The following is a 27,534-nucleotide window of genomic DNA, read 5'->3' on the forward strand; positions in this document are numbered from 1 at the left end:
GCATCTTGAAAATCAAGACAGTATCGCGAGTGTAAATCTATTTACGATAATTCGAGCAACGTTTTCAAATTCATTTTCGGATTGTTGATTCAAATACGCATATGTACAGAGAAATGCATTTAAACTCGAATGTTTCTGTAATTCCTAATTAAATTCAATGATGTATATATGAATATTCTTATTGTACATATATACTCTTGTGTATATATACACAACAATCAATCCACGCATTTTCTTGGATATTCACGATTTGCCACAACATAACGTTTCAACTTATCGAGAGCATAACTTTATTCTCTATGTACCAAAACATACAATCCAAGACATGCTAATACTGCATACTTAAACTTAGGATATTCGTTCATGTATATAGTGACCATGCCAACATATGGTAGAAAGCCTCTAGCTCGGCCGACCACATCCTTATGCATCAGCCACAGTTGACCGGGCGCGTACAAGCCTCGATCATCCACGGAATTGTTATCACCTTTCGTGAGAAACTTGACCGTATTATTTTGGTCACCCCTAGAAATTTGACATCTTTTTTATTTACCTTTTATACTATCAATATATTTGTATTTCATAAATGGCATTCATGAATCTTACTTTTCATGAAGTTTAAGTACTCTGTGTACAATAGGTATATCCCTGCCCTCGACTTTGAAAACAACGATCTCGCCCACTCTCACTGGCTCATCCTGATAATTAGTGAGGAAGAGCAAATCGCCTCTATGAAATGCAGGCTCCATGCTGCCACTGTGTTAAGAATTAGTGCAAATCAATATATTTATCAAGCATTATTGATTTTATTCTATATGGATGTTCTCTTTGTAACTTTATTGAATTATCCCAATATAATACATAATATAATATTTGCTGTTATCAAGTTTTCTGATATTATATTTCAACTCGTCTGATTTAATACTGTTAGATTTTTTGCCTATGGTTTCATTAAATTTAAAGTATACCATAAAAGAAATAGACATAGTTGATCTTCGAAATCATATTATCCAAAGTGGTTTAAAGGTAACATCTCTAATACTTGAATGTGTTTTGCGAAGCAATGGATCGCCTTGAGAACAGTGATTATCATTCCATAAAATAGATAGTCACTTTAGAAACATCCTGTATTGTCAATGGAAGTAGGTAGTACCAATTACAAATTAGCAAACTCTTAACGATAAAGGACAATTAATTATTTCAAAAATTATTCAGATATATAATCGAGAGAGAGAAACTAGGTTAGATTTAGGTCTATTTTTACCTCAATACCACCACGATAGGGCTTTCACTACCGGTAGTGACCATCAGACCCTTCCATATCATCAGGGCCGACGAAACTATCATGCCAAAACTCAGTACTTGATACAGAAACTAAAAATCAGAGAATATTGATATATAGCCACCATATGCGATCTCTGATACGCTAACGATCGTCGTTGAAGGAAAAAGTTTACCTGGCGTTTATTCATACGTCGCACGTCATCGAATATCGATTGCAACATGGTGAGAGTTTGCGAAAATCTACAATGAATCGAAAAAAATAAATTTCCAGTTTCGTTGATTCGAACACAACCGGCACCCTGTATCTACCACAGATTACATATAAATATGTCCACCATTGGCACCGAGATTCACCACGGCTATCATCACCACCACGTCACATAAACAATGAACAGGGAACGGCGAATCGATAGAACCGGAACGGTCGGAGTGCCAAACTTGAATCATAGAACACAAAGCTTAGATAGAAGAGCCTGTTAACTTTGATCAACTTTATTACGTGGAAAAATTCATTTTGTCACAACCATTCATATCAACCGGTGTCTAGGATAACCAGTGATTGATCAATCAAAGGGCTTTCAACTGGCCAATAAGCATTGCATCAAATCATATATCATATATATATCATATATATATATATATATATATATATATTTATTTATTTATTTATTTATTTATTTTGAATGCTACAGCGCATGCGTCGCATCATTACTGACAACATGACGTAAATATCGATATAAATTCGATATTTGATCAATTCAAATGTCATTCATTCATTTTTAAACGTTTAAAACATTTTAAAAAGTAAAAATAAATTGAAAATGTCAAGTGTATATAGTGTGTATTATAATTAAAATTGTTGACCAAGAATTTATATTGTATTTTATTTATATTGTATTTGACACATTATACACACTTTAATTGTAAATTAATCAAAATATATATCAATTTGCGTATAAATAAAATAAAAATTATAAACGTTATCTGTGTTTATTATAAATACAAAAATAATATATTGTAATGTAATAGACATTTAATATTATTACTTATTAATTTCATTTTTTATATAAAATATTTTTTATATTTTTATATGATTCCTTGCGTTATTTTAATGTTCTATTTGTAAATTTGCAATATTTATTTAAGAAAATATGAATTACAATTATTTATATAATATGAAAATTTTTTATAGTTGCCTTTTTTTCATCACATATATAGTAGTATAGATATTTGTGTTTACTCCTTAAATAAAGGTAAATGCTCTAAATGTCTATGCTCGCGCAGAAGTTTTCATAGTTGATTAACATATAATTTTTTGACAATGTTTTTTTTATAAAACAAAAAGTTCACAAAAAAAATTATGTTTTACACGCAGAAACAGGACGCATCTCAACATTGGATAATGCAACTACAATTTTCTTCTGTTAGTAATAGAGTTCGTGGATATCAAGAAAAAAGACTTTCATATACTGTGCTATCGTGCAATTTAATACTTATTTAAAACAGTACTTATGTGTTTATAATACAATAAAATAAACGTTTCAAAGTCAATTATTAGCTGTTTCAATCAGTGATTTGCAATGAAAAGGTTTTTGCGTGCAATAGGAAGGCTTCTTCTGGACGAATACGTAGTAATCTCCTTTCCTGAGTTTGTCGATTGACTTGACATTGAAAATATCGTCATTTATGACCACACAGTTAGTTGTATTAGAATCAGGATAAGGTGGCCTACAAAAAAGACAAATAAAAAAATAGTCAAATAAAACAAAATTTATAAATAAATGATTTTGAGCCTATTTATAATACCTTTTGATTCTTGCCCATGATCTGAAAAAAAAAAATAAATCAAATAATGTAATCTCCTATTTTTCTGTCTCTTATATATAAATGTATGTAATATAACATATAATATTTTTGTTTTCTTCAAAAAAGAATTCTTGTAAAAATTTATTATATTAACCCGATTAAACATACTAATTGATTAAAAAGACAGACTTACAATGAATCTATTTGAACACCAGGATATACACAATTATCTAACTTTAACATTTCGGTTAGATATGTCATAGATCTACCATGTGAGCAATTAAAACTCACGTCCAAACCTAAAACATGAATTTTATTTGCAATATTTCCAGTGTCTTTCACTTTTTATCATTCTCGTGTTATTCAACATATCTTTGAATGCGTAAGCATAATAATTAATCTCACCACAATCTGGTTGTTTTATTCCGCCATTAAACCACAAATCGACTTCACTTATAGATTTGTCTATTCCGAGACCCGAAGAAGTGTGAATACTTATTACATGAATGGCATCCGTAACACAAAGCCTGCTGTGGCACTTGTTAAGCTCAAACGCCGGTCCCGCGGGATCGGCGCCGATTATACATGAAATTTTGTCGTTAACCGACTCTTGGACTTTCTTCCCAGCAAAGCCACATATATGCGCCCCGAGACTATGACCGACACACATTATATTATCCAGCGGAATTTCGCATTTCGTCTTCAGCGTTATAATGTATCTGAAATAGAAAATTTATACGAATATATGAATCGAGAATAATTTTATTATTGAATACTTTGTTTATCTAGCATTATGTATTAGTTATCAATATTATATATATATATATATATATATATATATATATATATATATATATGTGATAATATTGAAGTGTACCATTTATATGACTTCGTTTAATGTTATATTTAATATTTAATTTCAATCTCTTTTAACATATGTAAAATAAATATACTTTGCCGTAAGTTCTCCTACTTCACGAGTGTTTCTCACTGCGAAAGGATATTCCAGCAGCTTTACTAAGGGTATGGCATTCGTGCATGCCCCATCAGACCAATCCAGTGAAAATACTGTATAGTTTTTCTATGAAAACAAAAAAATTTATTAAACTTTTGTTGAATTTTATATTTTTACATTCTTTTTTTATATATTACATAAGAATATACATAAAATAATAATATATACAATGTGTACATATATAATATATATAACATATGTAAAGAATTATATGAGCATAATGCATCAACAAATATCTCTGTTCACATATTGCATGATAATGATACCAATTTTTTGTACATATATGTATACATATATCAAGTATCAAATATCTACCTTTACGAATTGCGAGGCCAAATCATAATTTTGAGTCATATTTGCAGAGCCGGAAAAACCATGGATCAAAAAAACAATCGGTTTCGAAGGATCAATATTGCTACAACTTTCTTCTTCTCCGATATTTTTGCCCTTAAGATTATCACTGAAAGAGATGCGAATATAATCAGCGTGCGAAAAATAAATTAACGACAAACTTATTTGTACTTTACCTATTGAATAAAACCATCGACACAGATTTAACGCCAAGAATGCAAGACTCATTTAATGCAGTTTGTCCAACATTGTCCACAATGTTTAATTCATTTATAGTACTTAAGTACACGCATCGTACGAGAAAAATTATAAGTATCGCAGCGGCGTTTCTCATTTTGATATACAAAAAGAGATATTACCTCGATATTGAGAGAAACTGAATCATTTAATGAGTTTTGCAATATTCAAAACTAAACTCTTATATATATACATATATACATACATGTAGATTTTACAAAAACATTAACACTTGCAAAATTATTAGCAGCTGTGTAAACTGTTTAACGAGTGCAATAAATTTATTGCACATGTGTTTTATAATACCGGTACATAAAGTGGCAAAAATGATCAAATATAAATATTGCTACTGCGTACATATGCATGCAATCTTCTGTTTGCTATTCGCTTTTATTTATGATAATAAATATAAATAGTGTGCCAAATATCATTTTATAATTTTGCCCTTGATATTAATTAACGTTTAAAATTAAGAGAAATAATCGTCGATTAATGTAACTGGACTTGATGAAATTGGTCCTAATAAAGAGAAAGAGTGTTTGTTCAAACGTAACAATTCAATTGTAAATAATCAAAATATATATCAACTTGCTTGTAAATGAAATAAAAATTATAAATATTATCTGTGTTTATTATAAATAATATATTATGTAATACACATTATAATAATATAACCTTTATATTATTACTAATTAATTTCATTTTTTATTTATTTTTATATAATTACTTGCATTACTTTCATGTTACATTTGAAAACTTGTAATATTTATTTAAGAAAATATAAATTGCAATTATTTATATAATAAAAAAATAATTTTCTATAGTTGCTTCTTCCTTTTCTCACAATTTAAATATTAGCCCGCTAATGCCATCAAGAACATGGCGGCATAACACGTGATTAGGACACTAACAAGAGAAGGAAAATTAGGGTCAAAATTAGAAAGTGACATGTATATTCTCGGGTAGATATCCGTCTCCTTTTACATTATATTATCGAAACTAAAAACATTACCCGTCAGTATTTTTAAAATGCAATACACAGCAATATGCAGTTCCTAGCAAATGTTTCGGTTTTATTTATGAATTTAAACAATGAAATTAAAAATGGTTTACGAATTATTTATCTTTATCTCATTAATTCGTAAAATACATACAAAGCCAATATTTTCGAATATGATATTAAACAGCATCAACCAATCGGCGAATCGGCTGACAAAGATGGCAATCCATCCGTGCAACATATCCTTTTCTATGAGATGTATCATTTTCCCTACCCGCAAAGGCACACTCGTATATATCGCGCATTCGGTGAGAATCGGCCTTTATGTTTGACGGCAGCCAATCGGGACGCGCGGACGACAGCGAGCGAGTCGAATTACGCATGGCGTCCGACGCCATCTAACGACTGGCATTCCTGCTCGCTCCCGCTGGTAAAACCAGGGGCCATCGTGTCGAAGAAAGCGCGGAACTCTCCCTCGCGACTCGCTCCCGCTCTTTGGTTTTTGTTGGTCTCGCAGAGTTCGCGTGTCGCGTGTGCTCCCCCCGTTTCCTCGCGGTTAACAATCATCGTCATGGCGCGAGAGCGCCGAGGGAAATGATAGACGCGCGACCGGGCTCACTGCATCGTGCCGGCCAAGCGTAGTCGTGCGTAGACGGGCCTATAACCCGTGTGCGTTGGCACACACAAGGAGAGCGGCGGCGGTCAACCTCCCGGACGAGACCCCACACTTGGCGGATTCCTATACGAACGGCTGCCACCCTCTCGCACCCCGCGCTGCGGATACACAGGTAATAGACATCGCGAGCCCGCCGTTCTACGCCACCAGCTGCGTTTCCCAGCGACGAAAATTCTCGCCCGTGTTTATGTTTACTCCTTTAATTACCCCCCTCCACCCCTCTCCATTTCTCTCTCTCTCTCCTCACCGCTTACCCTCTCCCTCCCGCCCCTTCGTGTGTCCACTTGTGTGTCCTGTACATCCCGCCTTTCTCGATTTTCTCGCCGCTTTTTTTTTCGCCACGCACCCGATTTCCTCGCGTGTGTTTCCTCCGCCCTCGCGTTCGCGTCCTTCCTCGCGATTATCAGTGGATTATTAACGTATCGCTCTCTTCTTTATTTACGCGGCATTACATTTGCAATAAAATTGTTGATTGCTTAGTACTACATAGTCCACTATGTAAGTAATGTGCAGAAAAGTGCGGAGCGGTATAATGTATGTATTTGCGATGATAATTGTGTTATATAAAACTTTGTGTTATCATGTGATTTTTTTTCTTTTGTCTCAATTGCTTCGATATATATTCACAAATAACTATAGATACAAGATTCTTTTAACATATCCAGCTCAATTACCAGAATAATCACAAATTAACAAGTTGTAATTATATGCGTTATACACAAGTTGAAAATCTGATATTTTTATATCAATTATAATAAAAATTATACGATACTGTTTAATTACATATAATTGATAGTATATTACCAAACATAATTTTGACGTATAAGATAAATTAATTATAAAATGATCATTTTATTCGCTCTTTTACACACATTCTACGTGTTATTAAATTAGCCATTCTTTTATTTTATATAAATAAATAAAAAAGATTATTCTTTAATTGAACAGTAGCTCATGTACCTTAAAATCAACAATACCTCAAATAGGTACGTCGCTAACTTTCATCAGCCACTCCATGCTTCCCATGAATGCCATGGCACAGAAAGTGGTACCAGGATCAGAATCTGGATCGATGAAACCCTTAACGGGAACCGGACTAAGCTATGTCACCCTACAACCACCCAGTCAACCGCTTAGTCTGGTCCAGGACCATAGGCCATCAGTGTATCAGACACCACCGTACATCAGTGGCAATGTGGAGGAGCCAGAAACTGAAAAATTGATCCCGAATGGTGTGGAGATCACAAAGACGGAAACAGAGCAAGACGTGCCTGCTGTTACAAAACAAAATGAATCTAATAGAAACAACAATTTAAGTCCTGAAAATCCTGTTCAAGAGCAATCATGCGAAATACAACCGGAACAGGTTTTGACATCCTTAATGGATTTTCCATTGAGTACCTGTAAGTAATATGTTACTTGCAATTGCAAGTAAATAAAAATTATTTTACTTGAAATATAGAAAGACATTACTTAACATTTTACAACTATCAATATAGTGTTGTTTATTTTATATTATAACTATACATGTTGATATATTTGTATACTTTAATTGCTTTGCAATATTATAAGATAAAATTTGACATAATAAGTTAAAGGAAATAAAATATAATATAAATGATAACAAAATATAAATTTAAAGTATAAAGACAAAATGTAAACGTAAATTTATATTGTGCATGAAAAAAGAGACAAAATGCAGAACTTATATGTATGTGTAATATTAAATTAATTTTTATAGCGTTAAGCACACCGGCACAAAATAAAGTTGAAGAAAAAAAGGCTCCTGTAAATAATGGATCAAAAGAATCAGATGGCAAAGCTATTAATACACCTGTACATATAAAACAATCTCCGCACAAACCAGAAGATGTACAAGCAAAGAATGAAGTTCCAAAGGCCAAACCTACAAACCAGAGTTTGAAAGTACCAAACGATAATGCTGCTGCAACATTAACTAGTACATATAAACCTGATGCAAAAGTCACTACCTCTCCAAAGACAACTAAACGAAAATCTAGAGAATTGAAAGATTTGAAAGTGTCTGCTGCAGCTGCTGATGGAGCAAGTAAACCCAAGAGGAACCGGATTCAAACACAACCCTATCAAAGTCCATTACCAGAAATTGCTTTATTGGTCAAAAGCCTCAACAAAACTCCAAGTTCTAAAACTGCTGATGAGAAACTTATCGTATTTTACAAGTAAGCACACACAAACATATATATATATATATATATATATATATATTTTCTTCCATCTTATAAATCTTAAAAAAATTTTTTTAAATCTTAAAAAATCTTTAATTTAATGTCTTTGCATCTGTTTTTTGTAAGCATAAATTGAGTAATTAAATATTTGTTATTAGAAACGAATTTTTGGCTGTGAGGAATGCCGAGGGAAGCTTTTATGTCTGTCAAGCAATGCAAAATATTTATAAATCAAGCAGACGTATTCGCATACGTTGGCTATCTCAAGATAAAACCAATGGTGAATTCTATTCACCAGATTTCTACGATAACATAGGTATTGTCAAATATTTGAATTTGTAACATTACTATACATTTATCTATTGTATTAGAGGGACATATAGTGTAAATAATGTATCATTATTTATCTATTTTAATGTTATTGTTTAATTTTCAGATTTTGATTGTATATTAACAAATCTGAATCTAAATAAAGTTGACAAGCATAAATTCTGGTTAACACGAATAGAGCTGCTACGTACAGAGAATATCTTGAAACGAGCTATCGATGTTGAGGCTGGAGTGTCCGAGAAACCTCGAGTTACGGAGGAGCATCCCGATGGATGTAAATAATCTTGATATTCTAAAATAATTAAACATTCTTAATAATTATATATATAACACTGTCTTTCCTAGATAGGTAAAAATATAAAAATCTCGATGTTATTATTTCTAGTGGATTTGTCCCTCTATAAAGATGAGTCGCAATTGAAGAGAAGAAAAGGCTTGCATAACGAAAAACCGAATCAACGTAAAAAGTCTAAAAGAGCCGCAAGTTCCACGGATGATGACGCGGACGAGGAAGAATCGGATCGAAATCGAAAAACACCCAAGACAAGCCGCGCAAAAAAACGATCGGTTAATAAAGCATTAGCGATTGCCAAATCCGTCGCGAAAGGCAGTAGCAGAGCAGAGAGAGCGCTTAATAGAAGCACAAAATCTGGCAATAGTTTAGGCAACGACATTGTTACTACTGCTGCTGTTACAACTACTGCTACCATCACCACCTCTGTTACTACTGCTCCAGCGGTAGCTACTACTGCTACCGTTGCTGCTACTGCTGCTGTTAGTGTTACTACTACTAGTACAACCACTGTCAATCCCACCACCAATATTTCCGCTGTAGCGGATGCCAAAAATAATGCAGAGTCGAAGAAACTGGACTTGAAGAAAAATGGCAAACAACAAAGTAACAATAGCATCAGAGGAGTTCCAAGAATAAAACTCCCAGGTAAATAATTTTATATTTGTACATATTTAAATGCATTATCTATTTGTGCGTTACTTTTTTAAGAATAGTTTATTGCGGAAACAAAATTTTATCAAAATTCTAGCTGTTTATAACGTTATAAAATATTGTAAGACACTTTTCAAAATAATTTATACTCTTGACATGATAATATACATTTCATATGGTTATTAAATTAACCGAATAACAATGCCTGATCGGATACGCAATCAATTTAAAGGTTCTGCTCAAGCTATACAACAAGCCAATAAAATGGCAGGGCGTCCGAAGCGCGTGGCCGCTACCACCGGCGTTCTCTCGAGCGAGGAGGCGCCTTCTCCAAGAAAGAAACCACGCGGTCGAGCATAAAACTAACTTAACGTTGCTTTTTTATGCTATAGTTACAGCCGAGTCTGTATCGTAGGCAATATGTACGTGTGGTACACCTCTTGAAATTGCAATCAATTTGTTATGTAATATATACATATATACGGATTTCGAGATTCTTAAATGTATCATGTGTTGCGATAATATTATAGTTCAATGATACGGGATCAACGACTTGTGTCTCTGATTCGCCAAGTCGCATTTGAAAAAAAGAAAAGTTAAAAGTTAAAGATAAGGAAAAAAAAGACTCAGAGATTTATGCGAGCGATATTGTGATATCATACAAAATTTGTACATATCGTCTACGTCTCAGACTCCTTCAGAAGAAGAAAGTCATGAAATGTGTGGGAACGGTACCTTGAGTTGAGTAATAACTAATCTACAGGGTGTCACATACTAATGCACTCTTGCAATAGTCTATTTTTGATGTTGTGAGTGAACCGTACGTGATTCAGTTAATTTTAATGTACACTTTCCATTGAATATATGATGATATATACACTATGTACAAATATACATGTGTGGGAGGGGTGGGAATTATATGTATTCTGTAAAACAGAAAAAAAAAGAGAGGATAAGATACAGACAAATGAAATGTAGTATCGACAAAGAAAACAAGAACAATCTCGAGCGTTACCGATTTCCCGAGCTAATCTTCAATCGATCGGTAAAGGATCTCGAAGTACAATATATTACTGTACATTATGCTGAATCTTTGCTGTTAAAAAGAATAGCACGTAAAAATGGTCCAGCGCCTATATAAAGACAGGCAAAGTAAAGTGCCCTGAATTGTCTCCTTGTCGAATCAAGGATTCGCGAAAGATTCGCAAGCGGAAAGTAGCACGTTTTGCTTATAGTTTCTTGAATTTGCACTTGCGGCAGCCCATCATTGTAAAATCGCAGGGTTCATATTAAACAAAGAGAGAGAGAGAGAGAGAGAGAGAGAAAAAGAACGAGCGAAAGAGTGATGCCACATTATTACGATTTAGCTACATAGATGTAATTCTAGAAGAAGTGAATGAAACAGAGCACTTATTTAGAACGCTAAGTCTTGAATCGAACTGTATAAATTTTTGATTTAATTTTGATGTACGTGTTAATTTTAATTTCGTTTTTTTTCGTCATTTATGTAGAATGACGAAGTGTATATTTAATAATATACGTTAGACGATTATGATTTAGATATACATATATATATATATATATATATATATATATATATATATATATATATATTGCGCAAAATTAAATTCATATATATATTTTAATGTAGCACATAAATTTTATATCGCGTCGGCGTACATTCGTTGCTAAGAACGCAAGCATATGTCAGCGTTTCTTTACGAGGAGGAAAGTCACATTTAGAATGTGCATTGTTTGTTTATGTATTGTGTAACGTGACATATATATATTTGTTTTCCCTTCTTTTTTACACTATAACAGTATACAGTAGAAGTATATGAGAATCTTATAAAGCAGATAGATTATTTATAACGTTATAACGAGGTGTCGACAAGTTCGAGTACGAGCGAATGAAAGCTCGTACATTGTCGATTACACTAACGAGGACGCTAACGGGTTTCTTTTGATTAAGATTTCAATATCAGGATATGTGTAAACGTATTTTATACATCGGCCGTTAAGAATATTGACGTTCCCTTGCTTGATTTCGCCTAGACACGTGTACATAAAGCGATTAGATAATCAAAATTGTGCATACGAATGTAGCCGGGAAAAGAGAGAATCTCTCTTGCGGTATTTTGAGAGTAAAATTACACGGGCGATCACGTTGCAATTTGCTTAGCATTTTACACCCGCGCTTTCCGTTTATCGAGTAATAATCCTCGATATTCGCTTTTTATTTTTTTCGTCTGTCATGGGCGCTGTTTATTGATGAACGTCGGGTGTAAATGACTTGACTTCAAATGTGCCGTTTAAGGAAAGAAAGAGGAAAAAAAGCCAAAAAACAGGCATATCGACCTTCGTTCGAAAAAAAAAAAAAGATACGATATAATTATCATAATTAAAAGATTAAGGTGGATTTAATTCTTAAAATGGAATACACGCGAGTGAGATGTCGTATTTGGTCCATTGCACATTGTATTTGAGAAATATACCACGCATACTGTATAAATTTAATGAAAGGTTCTAATATAACAATACCAGCACATACAGAGAACTGTTTGCTCATATTATTATTATTATTATTATTATTACTTGATACTACGCTTTAGGGAAATGCTTGCGCGTTTTTATTTCCTTTTTTTTTTCTTTTCTCAAAACGAACGCGATCGTCTTACAACAACGTGCAATCGGTAAATGCAATTACGTGTAATTGTCGGCGTATAAGGCATGTACATGTACGATAAACTCGTCTTATTAATTTACGTAGCTTTTATCGAGGAAATCACACATGTTCTTTATATATATATGATATACCCCTGACTTTATTAGAATATAATACAATTAAGATATGTTTAATGAAATATAATTCAAGTACGAAACGTTGCGCGAGAAATGATTTTTCCCAATTACAGATAATTCATTTGCCGGATTCCCCTCGTTCCTACGTGGATTCCACGTAGAATACGACAATTTCGTCTTAAGCTCCCGATAATTCTTACACATAGATAAGGACAAACGTATCTATCGTCGGATCGGATCGGACAATGATTGTCGCGCGCTCGAAAATGCGCAATCTGAAAATATGAGAAAAACATTAAAATAAATTCTGTAAATCGATTAGGAGAGCATTTTTGACTCGCGTAACGATTAAGTGTCTTAACATTAGCTTTTATTAGATATACATATTAAATATAAGCGCTTCGGATGCTGATTTGCTAAGGTAATCAAATAAACCAACTGTACGATGTATATATATCCGTTGACATATATCGATTATGATATATGTATATGTAGGACTATAAGTGATCATTTTTCTCTCTCGCATCGTTTTACGTCTTTATTTTTTCTGTCGACTCTACCTGTAACGGTAATTTCAAGTACAACGTGTACATATACATAACTTGTTCGCACTTAACGCGAGAGTGGATCGGCGATAGGTTTGCGCATTTCTTCGTAAATGGACGATTCTTTTTTTTCGCTTTCGATCGTGATAAGAAAAATTCTTTTAGATAAATAAGCACGTGCGCATAATTCTCCTCCTTTTTCTTTTTCTAGTTTAAGCTTGTATCGTGTGTCTCTTGCGATTCATCCGTGATTATGAAATTATGAATTCTGTCATGCGCCCGAACACCCCGATTATTTTGATCTTTTAACTTTAAGTCATCCGAGTTGATTCCGAGACAATCAGGTCACTAAGTTTCTCAAATTTATTTGATAAAGATTATATATCAGATTGTAATTTTTTTTTATATTTATAACATTTTTATAAAATTGTGCAATTAAAATTAATAAAAAGATGCGTGTGATAAGGATATACGATGCATGATAGGGTTAATAATAATTTTCGAAAAAAAGCAAGGGATACTGCTAAAAATGTGAAAATGATATAATTAATAATCATAATCGATTAATTCATCAGTTTTTTCTTTTTTTTTTTTTTTGCGCTTGTGTATCCAGTTTTGTCTAGTTGGTGCAGTTTTCGCGCGTCTCGTGCTATTTCAAGTGGCAAACGTCAAATATGTTAAAGAAAGAAACGTCCTCTCCTTTCCCACCCCCCTCCCCGGAGAGGAGTTTCTTTATCTCTGATTTCGACGAGAGTTGATTTATCTTTTCGTAGGATAACCGTAAGATTAAGAGATAAGCATTTTACGACCGATCCGATTTCTCGGACACTCTAGAGGGTGAGATATGTATTACTCTTCACGCAGTTCACGCTCTCTCGATGGTAAGTCGAAAATTTAACGCAGATATACAAAAGTGTTTTTTGTACAAAGGTCATTTGGTTATGTATGTATAATAAAGTGACGTCCAGAAATATTGCGAGCAACAATTCTTTCGAAAGCTAAAGCGACATTTCACGACGCGTCCCCTGTTTCTTTTTTTTTTTTTTAATTTCAATCCAATCCCTTGTGGAATCTAAGAATTTCAGTTTCGCGGATGTCCGTGAAAAAAAAAGTCATCGAGAACGATATTATATTCGGAAAAAAAATCATACGAATTTTTGATATTTATTTTTCTCGCGTGTACATACGAAAGTGATATTTTTCATCGAATCAATTTTTTATCGCTTCAGTTTTATTGCGATTGAGCGGAAAACGGGTTAATTTAAAATTTTTAAAAATTCTAATGGTTTCCAGGATATTATTATGCAAATATTATGCATTCAATAAATAAATACGAGTGATGTAATGTATAAAAACATGTTTTAATAAATATCAATAGAAAAAAAGTTACAGAAAATATCTACACAAATATATATATCAATATATATATATATATAAAATTACATGATTCGCAACATAATAATATTATCGAAGACCCTTACACGTTTGTCTCTCTCTTTCTCTCTCAATGTATCTAATCTTAATATTAGTTGCATTTAATATTAATTGCGCTAGTGCGCGCGCTAAAGGTAATCGTAATACTTTTTGTCTCCTTTTTGTTGATCGCGAGATATTGTCGACATTCACGCATAATTCGCGTTCACACACGTTACATCGCGCGTGTGTTACCAGTGATAAATAATCGCCGTTTCAACAACTTGCAATAATGATCCAAGTTCTTGCAACGAGTTTTACATAATGACGTGCGAACCTTAATAATACAGTTTAATGTCCAATACTTGGGACGAACTTGATTCTTGACTCGCACGCACAATGAGTAAAAAGATGAGGTTTTCAGAAAGAAGACCAATGTTCGCAAGTACGTAGTTATAGATTACAAGGCACTAGAGTAAGAATTTCATGGTCACTTTCTTTCTAGATATCCATCGTACTTTGCAGATAACGAAAGAATTTCATTAATCGTAATTTAGGACTAGCGAGATGTACACGGCGTATTTCGAGGTATTATTCTTCAATATCAGATTTTTCTCAGCGCGAAATCGTTCAGATAATTTCTTTATCGCAAGTTTTTCAATTTTCAACTATATCTTTATAACTTCACACTTTAAATTGAAATCTTATTAAAATTCAATCGCATGCGTGAAATTAAAAGTAGAATACATCTTCCTCTTAATTTGTTAAAAATTTTCCTTTATCCTCTGCACGTACCTCAGTTTATTTCCGCCAAAGAGGAGTATTTAAAAATGATCGAACAATCCGCTTGCGCGACAAAAGTATTAGAACGCTCTGTATATGTACGTGAGAATGAAACATTTCTTTACCGAAAAAATCCTATGCGTTCGCTCAAAAATCTATATATATTATATGATACAAGCACCATTAAACTTGCGTTCGAGGAATATTACATTCGGCGAAGAGAATTATATCAATCTCTGATTACAGGAACATTCGTCTGAGACAGTGTATTTCGAACTGCTTTGTTTTTTTTATAATCGTTACGACTTTAGACCGTTTGTTTCTCTTAATCGTAACGTATATATACTGAAAAATGGATTCTCTTTGGGATACTTTTTATATACAACGATGGATAGCCATAGTTTACCGTCAGTTCGAATGTGAAAAGGAACGTCTGCATTTTTCTTATTCGAGTAAAAATGTAATTTTCACTCCTATAACACATGCGAAATAGTTTACGTGTGTATTGTTTCTATATCCTGAAATGTATTTGTCTCGTCGTAGATAAATTGTAAGTCTGAGATTTTTTAGTAGTAACTATATGTTTGTTCAAAAAGAAAAATTCGCGTAACTAGTATAATTTACACACGTCTTCTCCAATAATTTTAAACAAACTGCATCATTATATAGATTTACAATATAGAAAAGTATAAAGAAATTTCTCATCTTCTCTAGACGATACTTATAAATTTACGTAACAAAGGCAATATCGAAGAATATTGCAAGTATGCCGTATTTTTGGATAAAATACTGAGGAGAAGAGGGATCAGTCGTTTATATTAGAATAAAAATACGTGATGACGCATCACCATTATTCGCGTATGAACATTAGGGATATATAATCGAACTATGCGATATACATATATATAAATTAGTATAGTTTGCCTTGTATAAGAAAACAAACTGGAGATTCAATGAATAATTTATATAGAGATTGTATACGATTTTTTTAAATAATCTATATATAAGCGCTCGAAAATAAAATATATCTTACGACGTTGTTTGAAAAATATTAAATTATCTCCACGATATCAAAATAACAGCAAGATAAATACAAATAAAAGTTCTCTCCTAAAATATATTCGATCATATTGTAAGCTTTTCCAAAAATCTGAGACATTTAAAAAAGAAAAAACTTTATGTGATCGCCAATTAGACCAGAGCCTCGGCGTGATAGTGATGATAGTGGTGATGTATATGCTCGTGAACATGCCTACGGCTGGACGTGGCCGCCACTGCGTTCTGCGAGAATTCACGTTCAAGCCAACGCACGACCTGCGCCATCGCTCGAGCCTGATCTTGTTCTCGCGTTGCATGCTTCAGCTGATGCTTCTTGGATCTACCGCACTGTTGCGAAGGAACAAACTGTGCATCGTTGCGCTGTAAATTGTTGTGATTATTGGTAATTGTCTGATGATTGGCAGTTTGCTGATTGTTGTTGGGCACGAGATTAATAATGTTGCGGTGGGTCGTGTTGCTGGCAGTCGTGTGTTGCGGCGTGTCGTTATAGACTATTGTCGGCGGTACGACGTTACGATTCGTCGGCGGATACGTCGTCTGAGGAGAGGAATGTACCGCGTTATTCCTCGGTGTCGTGTGCCGTGTTTTCCTGAGATTCGCCGTCCGCGATTTCGCCGATGCTTTGGGAAACGATGCGGAATGACGAGTTGTTGTGCTTTCCCGAATCGGTTTGTGATAGTTGACAGCCGCTTGACGAGGCTCCAGAGTTGCTTGACAGTCTTGATTATTATGATTCGAGGTTCCCAGATGATGGGGACTATGAGATGAAATGCGCGGTTGCTCGTTTTGATGCCGTTTCCTGCAGATAAAACAATAAACTCTATCTATAAGCATCATTTAAGACATCTTTATGGAGTTTAAAAGTATTTTTATGAATAATAAATTCTCAAGAACATTAAGAGATTAAGAGATCTCAATTTTAATTATCTACCCGACAAAAGTTAATAAATTTTAATAATGAGCTTCATGCTTGAAATTGATGAAGCAATTAACTCACCTTGATGTGTGAAAACTGAGATTATTTTTTTCCATGTTAGCCTGAATAATCTCCAGCAATTGTTGTCTTTGCAGAGCACCACTGCGTTTCCTATGATTCGTCGTAAGAAGAGGCGTTAATGGTGAGAACGCGGGGGAAGTGTCACTATCGTCGCTCACATCACCCTCCGAGCTGTTTGAATAGGGGGATGGTAAATGGGGCACCGGACCGACTCTTCTGCGCAGCTCCTCCTGCTGCACTCGATTTGCACGGGTGTTATCGTCCTCGTCTTCGCTGTGAGTCTCCACTTCTTTTCGCTCAGTCTACGATGAAAACGATAATGGATAAAAAAGATATAAACATGACCAAGTTTCTTGGATAAGATGATGTAATAATTTATTTCTAACAGATAAGAAATACATATAGGAAAATATATCTCGATAAATATTCAATCTATGACAATATTTGATAAATAATTGTTCGAGAAATGCATCTACTTTCAGAATTAATAAAAAGCTTTAAAAATATTTATATATAAATTTATATATATAATATTTATATATATTTATATATAAATATGTGGCCACTGAATTCGAAATATAATATCTCTGTCAAACATTTTCAACAGTCATTAACATTTTTATCTTTTAATTATTCCTTAAATAATAATAATTTGTTGGATACATATTATTATAAGAAAACACAAAAAAAGTGTAGATTCTCTCTCTTAAGTTCGAGTCTTCTTCTTAGAAGAACGAAACAAAACTCTCTTTGTGAGTGGAGAGACGTTTATTTCTACCTTCTTATATACTCCATGAGAGGATTGGCATCCCGTCGTCGGCTCGTAAGACAGTCGGTTGATGTATTATACATATGTACGTGGGCATACGAGGAATGTAGGTCTCTCACCTGACAACGATACCGCGTCGCTCTCCTCCTTCTAGGAACTCTGCTCGCGCAATGCCGGGCGGTGACACGCGTCGCGGCGGCGGTTGCATGGCTGCACGGGACGGCATGCTTCAAATGGCAACAGGACGACGAGGCGTGCTGCTGGCCACCGGGCAACGTCGTCGTCTGCGACGTTTGCGTGGCATTTGCGGTACAAGCGCCGGCGGCGAGATTGCGCGGCGTCTGGCTGCTGCTGCTGCTGGTCCGCTGATCCGGCGACACTGTCAGCTTCACCTTGATCGTCTTACTGCCGCACGGTGGTACTTGAATCGAGGCGCCCAGCGTATCGTAGATGGTAGTCACCAGGCCGGCTATGTCGTCCTTCGTGATCTTCCCGTGGCCGTCGAAGTCGTACAGGGTGAAGGAGAACTCCTGCCGCCTCCTATCACCTTCCGCGACCGACACGTCGCATTCGAATTCCTACAACGAGAACAAAATCGCGTTTAGATTAAACGCTTAGATTTAAAGCGATTTAAAGCTGATTAAATAATTAAAAAATAAAAGAAAAACTACAATAGATAAAACATAATATGTAGTTGGGATAATAGAAAATATCGAAAAAAAAATCTTGATGAAGAACAAATAGTTTATTGTACATATGTATAACATAATAAATATTATTATATATTTCGTTTAGACATTTCTATAAGAATAAAATTTCTTAAAAATTATTTCCATTAACTATAATAACTATTGGTTTTTATTAATTTCGGAAGCATTGATTTTAATATGACAAATCTTATTAAAATCAACAATGCATTTTATTACATTTTAAAAAGTTGAATTTTCAAAGAATAAACATTTTCTATTATAAAATAATCAGTATTGAAAATTTACTGAAAATATTAGATAAATTATACAGATAAAGAAATATAAATTGTGTGTGTGTGTGTATGTGTGCCGTTGCACAAATAATATTAACATCGTATAAAAAATGGACAAATAATATTAAACTATTGAAATATTAAAATATTGAATAATTGTTGTGATAAATTGATACAAGTCTTTCTAAGGAACACTCTTGTGCGTGTGTAACAATCCTCAAGTAATTACGCGACGTCTCGTTTGCTACAAATTCCCCATCTCTCTCTTCCCTATCGAGATATATAAATTAAAGTATTTCACCTCGAAACTAAGCTGTTTCGTTGTACCGCAAGTAGGCTGTTCGTCATTACCGGTAGGTCCTGCTGCAGGTACGCTCGGGCCATCAACCGCTACCTGCGGCGGCTCCGCGGGGGAAATTAAAGTCGGTTGCGACTCCGTCTTCGGCGGCGATGAGACGTTGCAGGTCGTCGGGACTCCCGTCAGTAACTCCTCGGAATCGCTACCTTCCGTGTTAGTCCCCACAACTGCGAGTAGGCAACAGAAAGGGCTCATTATGTAAGGGCGCTGTTCCCAAAATTTTATTCAATCTATGTCATCGTATTTTTTTTGTGCTTTTTCTTTTTTTTTTGTGCAACTAGAATCGGGATTTACCTTTCTTTCTTTCTTTTTTTTTTTTAACTACATGTTTTACAAGACTATGCAGCGTGCGATCGAAAAGCCACTCGCTCGCTCTCTCGCGCGATTTCTGTTTCGTGCCAAAAGAGAGAGAGAGAGAGAGAGAGGCGTATAGAAAGAAGCGAATAAAAGGCGGCATTTAACACGAGATGTGCCGGCACATCCGCACCCGTGGCGTGCTTGGTGCAGGGGCGGTATTTTTACCGCTTCTCTGCACGTTGCCGGTCGCACGGTGTTCCGTTGCGGGGAGGAGGGGGACCTTTCGTAAGCTAGTGACCGGAAAAGCAGCTGGGGCTCTAGCCAATCGAATTTTAATGTCGGTATGCCGACTTTTTGCCTATCCCAAGGTTGCAGAAATTGAAACTGAATTAAACTTTTATTTATAATTTTACTTGCAAGTTTCTATATTTTTCTACAATTTCAATTATCATTATTTTTACTTATATTTATTTATTTTATTTTTTTTTTCTAAAATTTAAATTTACTTTCAATGATAAACTCTCTTATACATATATGTAAGCAAATTGTATAATCTACCATACACAACATAAAAAGAATTAATACATAAATAATACATCAGAAAGAATTTAATTGTCAAATCGCGTTTTAAATTTACGTGCCAGCATGTTACCTTGAACAACTTTTTTTTTTTTTATATTCCGTATTATAAGCTTTGCTTTTATCGCCGACCATTGTGTAATGGGTCATAAACTCGTCCCACCTAACGGGTACAGAGCACGGATGTACGTACGATAGACGTAGTTGTTAAACTCGAGAACGCGGACGAGCATATGCGTGCGGGCGCGCGTTGTATGTGCGTGTGTGTTAAGTGCAACACAAACTTGCCCTCGAAATTTTGATGCTCGCATGTTATAAATTACTACCAAAGTAGAAAACTAACGAATATCTGCGATATATCATTCTCAGAAGTTGCAACTCGATGACTTCAAGACACCATATGTGTTATGAAATATTTGAACGTGTGTGTGTGTGTGTGTGTGTATAATTTTCATTTTTTAAATATTATATCTTATATTAAGATTTTTTTATAACTTGCTAATTTTTTAGAAGAATGTATCTCATGTATTTCAACTCCGTATTCTCCTAATTAATATATAACAATCGGATATAACAATCTCTTTTTTCTTAACATTTTCTTTGTTATTCATATTTATATTCAATTCATATTTATATTCATTTTTTATTCATATTTATATTTATATTTATATTCAATTCATATATAAAATGAAAATGTTGGATTATAACAACATTTTCATTATATGTATGTTTAGCCAAGTGATAAATGTGACATAGCAAAAGATACATATGTGAAAAATACATGTCGACAATACGGAAAGAAATAGAATGCCAATGATATGAAGAATCGATTACAATAATCGATTATTCTAAAAAAAATTCACATTAAATTATTTTAATTATTAATATCATGCAATTATTACAAGAATGAGCGATATCGAGATTCGTATATATTTCGTCCATAATTCGATTTTCGTAATCCTTTCCAAAATCCTCGCACACAGATTTATTGTTATTAACAAGTATAAGCAAACCCTTTGAAAATTGAATGAATAGATATTGTTTAAGAAAATTTATATATAAAAGATATCTAATTATATAGTATATTTAACTTAGCTATTAAATAAGTCTTTAACAACTCTTTAACAATTTCATTCGATAATATTCGTAAGATTTGTGAAGAGAAATTGGAGATTATATATATAAAGATTTAAAAAAAAAAACATCTATTAATTCTCAAATTATCATTAATCATCAAAAACGCACGTAATGTTATTTTCCATGTTATTTTCAACGTTACGTTATACGAGATAAACGATAGGCTTTCAGACACGGGTCAAAAGCCAAGAAAAATGTAAGTATGACGTGACATCATGTGGCATCCCACTTCTATATATTTTAGCATTATTCTGATGACGGTCATTCTTTCGCGGCAGGATACGATTGATTGTATAGGCGCCACTCGAACTCAGCGAGTACATTCTTTTTTTTTTATAGACCTGTCCTCTCCCCCCTTCGTTCCCCGCCATTCTTTAAGCACGTCCCTTGTTTAAAGATATATTCAAATTCTTCTCCTTATTCTAATAATTTTAAGAGAGATTCCAAAATTTTTATTCGTGCAAATCTATAGCATTTTTTTTATAAGACGATCTTGTCAAGTTTATGTGTAATAATTGTTTTCGCAATTAAATTGTGTCTTGACATAGTCGCAAACAAGTATATTGTGTCATCGCTAGAGAGAATCGCGTTCAAAAAACATTGTATGTAAACACGATGCATGTTATAATAACAGCTGTTTAGTGTCGCATATAATTTTAATTTTTAGAAAAATACTGCAGGCGTGATTCACAAGTTGATTTTGCCAAACGTCATTTAACGGAACAGGAGAGAAATGAAAACTATAATTTATCGATATTATCGCGTTTCATCTTGTTTCGGATCCGCCGTTGATATTTATAAGTGAAACGATAATCTATTTCTCTTCCAAGAACTGTCTCGTAAATTTTTCCGACGTCTCGTCAAGGTCGAAAGCTAGACGACAATAAGAGCGAATGACTTTCGGCATCAAAGCTCGAGCGCAACCAGATGTCGGTCAGATGTAAAGCTTTCTAAAGTGTCAGGTAAAAAGATTCGTTCGTACGAGAAATGGGTAGGATGACTCACAAAGCGAAGCGAGGCAACGCTACATAATTCGATCTTATTTCACGTGTAAAGAATTTTTATTTTTTTTTTCTTATAAGTGAAATGAAGCCGATAACGAAATTTTTTATTATATATAATTTAGCTAGAAATTTATTAACTGGGTGTCTATTCTTATCTTGTAAACAAATTTCCTGACAATTTCTTGATCTTCCAGATATCTTTATTCAAAATTGCAGATGAGAAAAAACACAATAAAGAATATGTATTACATATTCAATGTTTCGTCAAGACATTGAATATATAAACAGAGACAGAGATATATATTTATAATATATTTTAAAGAGACATAATTTACACTATCGACAAATTGTCGATTGTTCAAAAAAAAAAAATAAATAAATAAATAAATAAAAACAAAAGAAAATAAAAAAAATTATCAAAGAAAGAATTTATAAAAAAATTCCTTGAATTCCAATAAAATTCCACAAGAATTCTTTTATTTTTCCAGGTACAAAAAAGATGCAGGTCTTCCATATTTATAGAAGGAAAATAGACACCCTGTATTATAGATTAAAGATTCAGCTATATCGTAGCAGGGGAATTTAACGGAAGTAAACATTCTCTTGTTCGTGACTCCGATTTAAATAACATCCTTCTCTTTCTTCGGCGAATCTCGATATCGCTCAATCATATCGCGGCGGAAGAAGCATGCGTTCTCCAAGAGGAAGAAGGAATCATTACCAGAAAAGGGTCTGTAGCCGGCGAGGAACCTTGCTCGCCACCACTTTACCAATCCGGTAGCCATGGGACCTTCATGCGTGCGTGCGTGCTTGCGTTTGTGCGTGCGATCGTTTATTCGTTCGTGCGTGCTTGCGTGCGTATGATCGGCGTGCGTGATCCCTCTCTGCGCTTCTATCGCTCGCTCCTAGTTCTCGTAATTCCGAGAGCCGACGGTCGGCGAACAACACTTTGTTCCTCCGTCAGTTACTAACACGCCATGAATCTGGAAGCACGCGAGATATCCGCTGTGTTCTTTCGATCAGGATCAGATGGTAGTAAAGCTCTCCGTGTACAAATGAATTCTCCCCACGCCCGTGGTCGATCTGTCACTGCCCGTCAACGATACGATACACGTATAAGTACACACAAACAAGTCCGGTCTTCCTTTTACGTACGCACCATTGACATTCCGAGCGAGCGCTCGCTTACAACACACGACCGCCGCCGCCGCCGTCGTCGTCGTTACACTCATGCACCGCACACACGTGCTCGCGACTGCAGGCCGAGCCTGTCGAGCGAGTCGAAACCCGGGTCGAAAACGAGCAGGATCCTTCCCGGATCCCGCGACTTTTACGGCACTCGTTCGGGAATGTCGCGCAAGGAAGGACCGTGCGTTTTCGTCGCTCGCGCATCGGAAGCGAAACGGAAATCTTTTGGTCTCTCTCTCTCTCACTCGCTCGTTCTCTCTCTCTCTCTCTCGTGCAGACGCGAGGCCCGCTTCCTTTCGCGGCTCGGACACGACTACTACGGACGCTCGTCCTCGCCTAAAAGCGCGTTCCCCGTAATTCCCAACCCACCACTACCACCATACCGTCACCACCATCACCACAGTGGCGGCACCACTATCATCGTCAGCACGGCACCATCGTTGCAGCAACCCACCACCATACACCATCGCGCGGTGCCAGGCAGGCATGGGCAGGCAGGCAGGCAGGCAGGCAGGCAGAGCCCGCGTTTATGTCAGTGCCGGAGCCGAGGATACGGCGTATCCCGAAGGTAGGGAGACGCGGCATCCTCTCGCCGGTTCTCTTATTTTCTCCTTCTTTGCATACCCGTTCGCCGGAGAGCGCGAGCGCCGCTGTCTTCCTCCGAAAAGCGCACGGTACGAAGCCCGATTTACACGACCTAGAATTGTAACGGTTCCGTACTCTTTCTCTTTCCGTATCCGTATGTAATAGTAGATTATGCACGCGAATTTTATATTTTTAAAAAATTCATCTGGCATGTCTACGAAGAAAAAAAAAAATAATTTCTCTATTTGATTAGGAAAATATATCTGCGATTAAAGCTCCGAGTCAAAAACCGATTATATAACGAGCTCATGTGGATTATAATGAGAGAGATTTCAATTTTTTTTTAAATATATGTTATATAGTTTAAATTTTGCAATGTATAAAGGAATCTAATCGGAGCCGTAATCATTAGGAATGGGAAAATAATTCGACTTTGAATATTTTCAGAAATTATATGGATCACGTAAAACGAGAAGCCGAGGATTATTTTTGATGCGGGAGAAGACGACGCGCACCTATGGCACCGTCAAAATCTCGGAATGACACATTAACATAAATTTCGCGATATACATACGTCATACGAAGAGATTGACTTTTTTTTTTTTTTTTCAAAAATAATTGTTTCGTTCGTTGTGATTTATGTCGCGAGATATGTTGCATTTTATATCGTCAAAATACGCCGGCAACGGCGGTCGATCTTTGACTTGGTCGTTTCCGGAGTAGTATATGCAAAACGACGTCACGTCGAGCATCAGAAATTACGAACGGCGCGTGTTACCGTGTTTAGTTTCTGACGTACATACCCGCTTATGAATGTCTCTCTATGCGATAAATAATTTTCGCGATGATTTTCAAAAACCACCGCCTCCGCAAATTACGGAGATTCAAAAGCGACGGATTGAAAGCTCCCGACTGCGTTATCGCGTTTTCCAGCTTTTAATTAAATTAAATAATATATAGATGGATTGAATTACTCCGAGAAATCGTACTGCTAAGGTAAACGTAGATGAAACTTAAAAAAAGAGAAAGAGAGAGTTTTTAGTCAAACTTCGTATTTTTGTAATCTCTTTAAATTAATAAGAGGGAAACGTTATCCGAAAAACTTACAATTGACTCGATCAATTATTATCTTATAGAAATGTGTTATATATATTGTATATTGAATGTATATTTTTAATTGTATCACAAATATTGCTTAATATTGTCTAAAATTGAAAAAATCATAATAATGACAATCGCATATAAAGTAAATTTATCGGCATCAAAGCTCAGCTGGATTATAACTAATCACGCGTTAATAATTTAAATTTTTCACCACAACATTCGAAGAATAAATCAAATCGGGAATTATATCTCGTTTTTATCCCGCGCCTAGAGTTACAGGATCGTTATTAAAAGAAAAAAGAAACCCTAAACTTTCGGCCTACTTTTGCCGCGGAATCGATATCCTTGCCATTGAATGATTTTGATCCGGATGTTGCTTACACGCACGTCATCGTGCGTTGCTTCAATGAAGCACGAGAGTCGGGCGGAGAAACGAGGGGGAGGCAAACAAATTGGGATAAAGCGCTCCGATTTTGCATTCCTCCTTCTCTCTCTCTCTCTCTCTCTCTCTCTCTCTTTCTTCGTTGAGATATATATTCTTTATTTACGTTGCTTCACTGACGCGAGAGAGGCACCGCGAGTTGCTGCGCAGTACAACTCGGAAAGGCCGTATATCGAATGGGAAATATACTCTTTTTGGAGACTGTACCCGCACGCTATTATCTCCTAGCGGTGTTTCAGAAGAAACATAGGCGTCGCCATCGAGGAAGGAATCGCCGCTTCGGCATATATACCGGCATCTCCCTCTCAAACACCCCACTACCATGTCGTCCGCTACTGTTAGCATCACACGCTTCGGCGAAATAAAATAAAACAAAAAAGAAAAAAGAAAAGAGAGAAACAATTAACTTGGACAAAAACGACCCCGAGGTCCTTTGTATACAAAGTTTCGCGCTGACGACGCGTAGCGCGAAATTAAATATTATGCATCACGATATATTGACGACTTCTACGCTTTGATAGTTTCTCGTCAATTTTCATATATAAATATTTTTAAGAGAAAAACACAAAGAGAAAATGTTTTTTCTTTGTCAGATATTTGACTGCAATAATAAAGATTGAGAAAGTCAAATAACATATGCTATGTTACAAGCGTCGTTTTAACAACTCGCTATTGAAAAATAAAGAAACACGTGACATTTCGCGAAGAAAAATTAATTCGATACCGTTTTTTTCACGCGAGTTAAAAAATATATAAAACATCGGCGATAAAGGGACCGAGAATAAAATTTAAATGTACCGGACACGTGTAATACGTTGCGAAATAATCCGCAACGGACGTATAATAAATGTAAAATGACAACGACGGAGCAACGACAATCGCATTGCGATGTCAACGACGTAATTTCGCGTTCGGGGATTTTCCATTATTTCGAGATCCCCGCACGACGACACCACTGGATCGCCGGTCGGCGGTGCTCAAGCATCCCCCTCGCGCTCCCTATATACAGAAAGGCTCTCTACCCGCCATGCCATGCTGTGGCGTGCTGTGCCGTGCCGCGTTGCGGTACGGTTTGCCGTGCCATCTTCAGCCGCGTAGCGCGGCTAGTTGTTTCTTTTCTTTATTCCTTTGTCGGAAAGTCGGCGGCAAGTCTCGTTTTTAAGAGGCGGCAGAGAGAAGGTCGGCGAAGAGAGAGAGAGAGACAGAGACAGAGGAGAAAGGGAGGTGCAGCGACCTGGGCGAGGGGAAGACAGAGGCAAAAGGGAAACGGTGGTCGGCTTAGCGGGGGGGTTGCGAAGGGATTGGAGGGAGCGAGATGACGGTTTCGTGGTGTGGTAGAAAGGGGTGGAAGTTAGGGGGGGACGGGGGGGAAGAGCTCTCGCTCTCTCCGTTCGGCAGTAAGGGGAATAAAACGCGCGGCTCAAAAAACGCGAGTACAGACTAGCTTCGAAATAACGCCGGCAGCGAGCACATTCGCATATGTACTCTCTCTCTCTCTTTATCTCTTCCCCCCTCGCCCTCTTTCTACCTGCGTTTCCGTGTGTGCGTGAATTCACGCGCGAGTCATCTATTAATAATAAACTATTTCCAGATGCGTTTCTTGTGCCACCGGTAAGAATTCAATCGTTCTCTCTCTCT

The 27,534-nt window shown here is 35.6% G+C and overlaps 4 protein-coding genes across 6 annotated transcripts; 1 reads left to right on the forward strand and 3 right to left on the reverse strand.

Annotated features, from left to right (window-relative positions):
* Positions 1–266: 266 nt before the first annotated feature.
* On the reverse strand, positions 267–1,689 carry LOC126853502 (signal peptidase complex catalytic subunit SEC11A). Its single transcript, XM_050599317.1, has 4 exons — positions 1,458–1,689; positions 1,265–1,374; positions 607–756; positions 267–525 (listed from the first exon to the last, which is right to left on the reverse strand). The coding sequence occupies exons 1-4, from the start codon at positions 1,503–1,505 to the stop codon at positions 291–293; spliced, it is 543 nt and encodes a 180-aa protein (XP_050455274.1). The 5' UTR covers positions 1,506–1,689; the 3' UTR covers positions 267–290.
* A 1,055-nt stretch (positions 1,690–2,744) lies between these two features.
* Positions 2,745–4,827, reverse strand: LOC126853480 (phospholipase A1-like). Its single transcript, XM_050599282.1, has 7 exons — positions 4,633–4,827; positions 4,421–4,565; positions 4,044–4,171; positions 3,496–3,809; positions 3,284–3,389; positions 3,091–3,111; positions 2,745–3,012 (listed from the first exon to the last, which is right to left on the reverse strand). Exons 1-7 carry the CDS (start codon positions 4,788–4,790, stop codon positions 2,832–2,834), a joined length of 1,053 nt encoding a protein of 350 aa, XP_050455239.1. The 5' UTR covers positions 4,791–4,827; the 3' UTR covers positions 2,745–2,831.
* Positions 4,828–6,088: 1,261 nt separating this feature from the next.
* Positions 6,089–14,172, forward strand: LOC126853452 (uncharacterized). 2 transcript variants are annotated; one of them, XM_050599229.1, is made up of 7 exons: positions 6,089–6,481; positions 7,356–7,772; positions 8,111–8,570; positions 8,735–8,892; positions 9,013–9,180; positions 9,292–9,846; positions 10,085–14,172. In XM_050599229.1, the coding sequence occupies exons 2-7, from the start codon at positions 7,385–7,387 to the stop codon at positions 10,210–10,212; spliced, it is 1,857 nt and encodes a 618-aa protein (XP_050455186.1). In that variant the 5' UTR covers positions 6,089–6,481; positions 7,356–7,384; the 3' UTR covers positions 10,213–14,172. The 2 variants fall into 2 exon arrangements, with proteins under 2 accessions (XP_050455186.1, XP_050455187.1); XM_050599230.1 differs by lacking the exon at positions 6,089–6,481 and adding an exon at positions 6,623–6,903.
* Positions 14,173–14,541: 369 nt separating this feature from the next.
* On the reverse strand, positions 14,542–24,235 carry LOC126853454 (protein naked cuticle homolog 2). Of its 2 annotated transcripts, none has more exons than XM_050599235.1 (5): positions 23,299–24,235; positions 19,504–19,727; positions 18,340–18,798; positions 17,452–17,753; positions 14,542–17,253 (listed from the first exon to the last, which is right to left on the reverse strand). In XM_050599235.1, exons 1-5 carry the CDS (start codon positions 23,360–23,362, stop codon positions 16,587–16,589), a joined length of 1,716 nt encoding a protein of 571 aa, XP_050455192.1. In that variant the 5' UTR covers positions 23,363–24,235; the 3' UTR covers positions 14,542–16,586. The 2 variants fall into 2 exon arrangements, with proteins under 2 accessions (XP_050455192.1, XP_050455191.1); XM_050599234.1 differs by lacking the exon at positions 23,299–24,235 and adding an exon at positions 19,855–20,884.
* Between the last annotated feature and the right edge of the window lie 3,299 nt (positions 24,236–27,534).

Source organism: Cataglyphis hispanica, chromosome 12 (assembly GCF_021464435.1).
Source record: "Cataglyphis hispanica isolate Lineage 1 chromosome 12, ULB_Chis1_1.0, whole genome shotgun sequence".
Taxonomy (NCBI): domain Eukaryota; kingdom Metazoa; phylum Arthropoda; class Insecta; order Hymenoptera; family Formicidae; genus Cataglyphis; species Cataglyphis hispanica.

Coding starts and splice junctions, on each gene's coding strand:
- LOC126853502 (XM_050599317.1), bottom strand. CDS start 1,505: ATGTTGCAATCGATATTCGATGACGTGCGACGTATGAATAAACGCCAG. Junction 757..1,264: donor CCTATCGTGGTGGTATTGAG/GTAAAAATAGAC, acceptor TTCTTAACACAG/TGGCAGCATGGAGCCTGCAT. Junction 526..606: donor GTACTTAAACTTCATGAAAA/GTAAGATTCATG, acceptor TCAAATTTCTAG/GGGTGACCAAAATAATACGG.
- LOC126853480 (XM_050599282.1), bottom strand. CDS start 4,790: ATGAGAAACGCCGCTGCGATACTTATAATTTTTCTCGTACGATGCGTG. Junction 4,172..4,420: donor TGGCCTCGCAATTCGTAAAG/GTAGATATTTGA, acceptor TTGTTTTCATAG/AAAAACTATACAGTATTTTC. Junction 3,013..3,090: donor TCATGGGCAAGAATCAAAAG/GTATTATAAATA, acceptor TCTTTTTTGTAG/GCCACCTTATCCTGATTCTA.
- LOC126853452 (XM_050599229.1), top strand. CDS start 7,385: ATGCTTCCCATGAATGCCATGGCACAGAAAGTGGTACCAGGATCAGAA. Junction 7,773..8,110: donor GGATTTTCCATTGAGTACCT/GTAAGTAATATG, acceptor TAATTTTTATAG/CGTTAAGCACACCGGCACAA. Junction 8,893..9,012: donor AGATTTCTACGATAACATAG/GTATTGTCAAAT, acceptor TTTAATTTTCAG/ATTTTGATTGTATATTAACA.
- LOC126853454 (XM_050599234.1), bottom strand. CDS start 20,017: ATGCCGCCTTTTATTCGCTTCTTTCTATACGCCTCTCTCTCTCTCTCT. Junction 19,728..19,854: donor AAAAAAAGAAAGAAAGAAAG/GTAAATCCCGAT, acceptor GCCTACTCGCAG/TTGTGGGGACTAACACGGAA. Junction 18,799..19,503: donor CGAAACAGCTTAGTTTCGAG/GTGAAATACTTT, acceptor TTCTCGTTGTAG/GAATTCGAATGCGACGTGTC.